This window comes from Echinops telfairi, unplaced genomic scaffold (assembly GCF_000313985.2).
Source record: "Echinops telfairi isolate 266 unplaced genomic scaffold, ASM31398v2 ScPeMD7_7473;HRSCAF=8511, whole genome shotgun sequence".
Lineage (NCBI taxonomy): Eukaryota > Metazoa > Chordata > Mammalia > Afrosoricida > Tenrecidae > Echinops > Echinops telfairi.
In genome coordinates this window covers 14,608,784-14,613,786 of record NW_022111377.1, presented here as the reverse complement: position 1 = coordinate 14,613,786, position 5,003 = coordinate 14,608,784, and the positions used below count along the sequence as shown (strand labels likewise).

At 39.2% G+C, this 5,003-nt stretch overlaps 1 protein-coding gene across 1 annotated transcript in view; it reads right to left on the bottom strand.

Annotated features, from left to right (window-relative positions):
- PLXDC2 (plexin domain containing 2) overlaps positions 1–5,003 on the bottom strand; it is a 446,078-nt gene that overhangs the window by 45,077 nt on the left and 395,998 nt on the right. The window contains exons 8-9 of the mRNA XM_013008120.2: positions 2,984–3,079; positions 2,427–2,508 (exon numbers count right to left, since the gene is read on the bottom strand). Of these exons, the coding sequence (XP_012863574.2) occupies positions 2,427–2,508; positions 2,984–3,079 (178 nt within the window). The remainder of the gene's footprint in view (positions 1–2,426; positions 2,509–2,983; positions 3,080–5,003) is intronic.

The following is a 5,003-nucleotide window of genomic DNA, read 5'->3' as shown; positions in this document are numbered from 1 at the left end:
TCATTGCGTGTGTTTTGTGAGATGGAGGAGGACTTTGTGGATTGGTGATGGACATACGGGTTAATGCTGGACTTGTGGGCTTGGACAGCACTGGGTTGGGATGTTTTCCTGACATGCACTTACCCTTTCTATAAAACTCTGTCTTATACATGAGCATCTGTGGATTTGTTTCTCTAAAGTACCCAGATTAACACACCCAATATGCTGGAAAACCTTTCACCCTGAGATAAACATAATCGCGAGTCCTTTATTTGGAACCTGGCCACAATGCATTCACTCATATATTCTTTTGCAGGACCAGAGACATTCTTAGGCTCTAGAGACACACCCAGAGATTAGCTAAAGAGACAGACAATTGAGCATGCATGTCAACGTTTCAAGCTAAATGCTAATAATGTAAATTTGCTCAGGATGCAGTTGCAGCAATGTGGTGGCCACCTGACACAGACTAATGGTATGGGGAGACTTCTCAGAGAGAATAAACCCTAGACCGGAGCGTCACATAGGTACACAGCCCCAAGAGGGCCTTTCTACACAAGCCTTCAGGGCACTTTTCACGTCAGAGCTCAGTAAGACTGATACACATTGTAGAATGCTATGTCTTTAGCTCACTTCAGCTATAACTCAACAGATTCTGAGTCCTTTCTAATATGCCTGTAATTATTACAAAACCTCAGCAACACCTGAACGTAAATATCCTTAGACCTTTGATTTTATAGTAGCTCTTTTCAATCTTCAGCTAAGCAAAGAACTAGTTTTGAAAACATGAAGTTGGCTTCAGAAAGGAAATCACTGAAAAAAACATTAAATTGAAAAGAAAGCAAGGCGTTAGGAATAACATCGCTCTATTTACAATAAATAGAGCTTCCCCCAAAGTTATCTAAGAATGCTTCCCAAAGCTTGCTATCAAGGTATCTTATCAAGTGGAAATCTGCCCTTAATAATTCAATAACTTTATTGAATTATCAACACAGCAAGAAGATGACAAGACAGGCTGTTTACACTCCAGAAACTCTGTTGCAACATTAATTGATTAATCACCAGAATTCAGTTCATCACTTGGGAGAAAAAGTATGTTTTTCATAGAATTAAAGATGAGGAGGGGCCTTAAACACATACAACTACACCTCCCAGAAGGCAGGGATCACATCTACATTATTTCTACTGTGTTCCCAGTGCCTCACGCCTTATATGGGAAGAAATGGTTAAATGAATAATGGAATATATACAGTTAGACCATGATTCCCAGTGGTTCGCCAGTTCTGTAACAATGTAATTTGTCAGTGATGTAATGATGTGACCATCCTCCTAGAATTTGATCAGTCAATCAGTTGTAAGGGAATTAAGGTGAGAGGCACAGCCCTTTTTAGATCACAGTCCTGATCCAGTGTAAGAAGAGTTTTCCTGTCCTGTGCTCTAAGTCACACCCTCTTTTATCTGAGGGGATTTACAAAGCGAGTGGCGTGAGCAGACATAGAAGGACTTGGCTTCCACAGAAGAAGAGCATCCTTTTGACCCAGGTCCCTACTCTGAGCGTCTCCGAGACCCAGGAGAAGATTGACATCCAGATACATGGAGCTCTCCAAGATACGAGGTCCAAAGATTTTGAAAGGAGGAAAAAGACCCTCCCCCTGAGTCAAGGGAGAGAGGTCTCCCCGTGACAGCTGATGCCCTGAATTCAGCTGAATTCAGTTTTCTAATCTCTTTGGATGTGTAGCCTCCCAACTGTGCAAGAATACATTTTTCCATATTAAAGGGATCCAGCTGTAGTCTTTCTGTACGGCAGCACTGGATAATGACATTTCTCTTCACCCATCTCCTTCAACAAATGATCATATCATCTCTGCAAGTGTTTAGGAATGCAAAGGCCACTCATGAGAATCACTAATCTTCTTTTATAGCAGCAAGTTATGCAGCTTAAATGTCGGTGTCAGTTAGTTACAGTGAAGGTCCAAACCACCCATTCGATTCATGTAAGGACCACTAGTGTCATGTTACCTCTCCACCTCACTCACCTTTCAGATGTTTGATAGCAATCTACTAAGCTAGCTTGTGAATAAAAACCACCACAGACCATGTTTTCTGTAGACTTTGGACCAAAAGTTTCCTTTGTGGATTAATCAGTTTTAGTCATCAGGTTAATGCCTCACAATGATTATGAAGTATGCCAGATAATTACCTTCTTCACTATGGAGGTTCGTGACAATTTTGAGGAGCCAAGCAGAGGGAAATACTAAAATTCCCACTTTCAAGCATTTTTTCCCTCTCTGCATTTTGGTTAGGGAACTTTTAGCAAACACACATACCTATAGTCATGCAAGTACAATCTAAAATGCTCCTCACACATTTATCATTGACCGACAGGCTAGAACCCACACATCTTTAGGAATCCTGTAATTATTTTTCTTAGTAAAAATCTTCTTTACCTTTGAAGTTTACCACACCAACTGCAGTTGAAGCCAATCTGAGAGGAAACACAGGAGCCACACTCCATAAACTGCAGGCATGCTACGGAAGAGAGGGAGGGGGCGTCAGAGTCGCCAGGATGAATTTGATGGCACAAGGCACACAAGTGGAAGCTTACTTGAAATAAAAATTAACTAGGAATACAAATGAATTAAAAATAAAGATGAACTAAAGATTCACCCACCCACCACCATATACACTCAGGGTCAAACCCATGCCACAAAGTACCCATAGCACAATGCTATCATTCTTGGTTAGTTTATTTTGCAGTTGGCTCTATTGGATTGCAAGAGCACGAGTGTTTAAAGGGATCCATTGCTGGCCAAAGAGTCAGCAGTTCGAAGCTACTAGTCACAGCACGGGAGAAAGATGAGACAGTGTACCATCTTAGACACTATGGAACCGTTTAGACACTAGGGAACCGTTCTATTCTGTTGTGTAGGGTCACTGTGAGTTGGCATCAACTAATTGGCAGTTGGCATGGTTGGGCTCAGAATGGTCACATATGTGAACTTACTAGGTAACGGAGTCATCTCCACAGCTGAAATGTTGGTAATTTTTGACATTTGTAGTTCTACTCGATGATACTCATAAATTGTTCTTCTTCGGACATCTATGAAACAAAGAAGAAAGACAAAGATAAATGTCAGCACTTCCTCACCTATGTCACAATAGGGTGTTGACATGTGGAATGTTTTCATCTGATGCACATTTAAAACAAAGTCTCACCCTGTGGGGAGACTGATTACAAAATACTGAAAGTCCTGTGCTCTTGTATCTAGAAGATTTTGTTTTTGTTTTGTTTTTATCAATCAAGGTGAATACGCAAATTCTCTGTGGGTCTGTGATACCTCATGTAGCTGTTGGGGCTGTGAACAATCAAGAGTTTACTTATGATACCTTCTTGCCTGATTTATATATTCTGAAGATTTTGACACATGAAATCAAGAAATCATTTCATCTGAATTAAAGCCAACGTCAGTCCTCCGGGAATGGAAAATGTCTGGAAAAATTCACAGACTAATAAAGTTGGATTATTTCAAAATGATACTTGGATTGCTTTAAATGTTTAGAATAAAGTTTTAAATGAAAATAAATCAGCTTAAATAGTTTTAAACGTACTATTGCTATTTAATAAGTATATATTACATAGAAGATTAATAGCACTTACTGCAAACAGCATCTTAAAATAATTTACAAGAAGAGGTTGTATGGAGACTTTAACAAGAATTTCAACAATTAAAATCAAGTAAATACAACCTTGGCACATTTTTATAAGACTATTGATGAAATATATATATTTAAACCTCCTATAAAAAAAGAGATTTATGATTTATACTATTCAGTCTGCCTGTGTTTGGGTAGATGGAAGTGGAAAAACAATCTTATCACTATTTTATTAATCACTTGGAATGCTTTTAATGATAGGAATGCATTTCATGGAGAATATACCATCTATCAGAAATTGTCTGGAAAGTTCAAAAAATATCAAAGTACCCCATCTTGGGAAGCAGGAGGCTACTATGTTATAATCATACATGTACCAGTATGTTCAAATCACACTTTTTTGACGAGTAGCATTTCCATGGCTTCGTTTCCTCCACTTTGAACTAGGAAAAGTGGTACCTGCATTTGTTCAGTTGTATACAGGGTCACTATGAGTCAGAACAGAGTGAACGGCCCCTCACAACAAGTCATGCTACTATAGATGAGGTCATTCATGATTTTTTTTCATATTGTTCGATCAATGTTAGATATAATTTTTCCTTATTTTAATATGGCAACCCTAGATCATACTGGTAATATCATGTACAGAAACAATCCATATTCAGTCGGTCAGAACTCATCGAAAACCACACACTATCCGTGGGATGAAACATCTAGAAAATTGCTCCTCTTCTTATGATAGAGAAGGTCAGACTTTGACTATGCCAACAGCTCCAAAATAAAGGACCGCATTAGCTCTCGTGAGAGCTTGTCGTCCTGTGGTAAGAGTGCTTAGGACAGTGGTTCTCAACCTTCTTAATGCCGCGACCCCTTAAGACTGTTCCTCATGTTGTGGTGATCCCCAACCATAAAATTATTTCCGTTGCTACTTCATCACTGTCATTTTGCTATTGTGATGGATCCGCGACCCCTGTGAAAGGGTTGTTTGACCCCCAAGGGGGTCACGACCCACAGGCTGAGAACCACTGGTTTAGGGGAAGGTTGATACCTACACATCTAGGAAACTGCAGAGGATAGGCAAGTATTTCCTTATATCATACAAATGTCTGTCTTTACCCTACCCTTTTCCCCAGTTCCTAATTATTTATAATGACAGGGAAAAAAAGATAGAAGAGGTGTTAGAGTCACCCACTAGAGATGCCTTCAGGTTCATCAGACTGGAAACACTGTTTTGTTGTAATTTAAGGGGGAATATGAACATTTCAAAGTGCAAATTTAAAAATCAGACAAAATAATGGTCATCATATTTAGTAGTGCTTCTTGAGGCACATGAATCATGTATGTATATTATTAAACTCAAAAGACAAAAG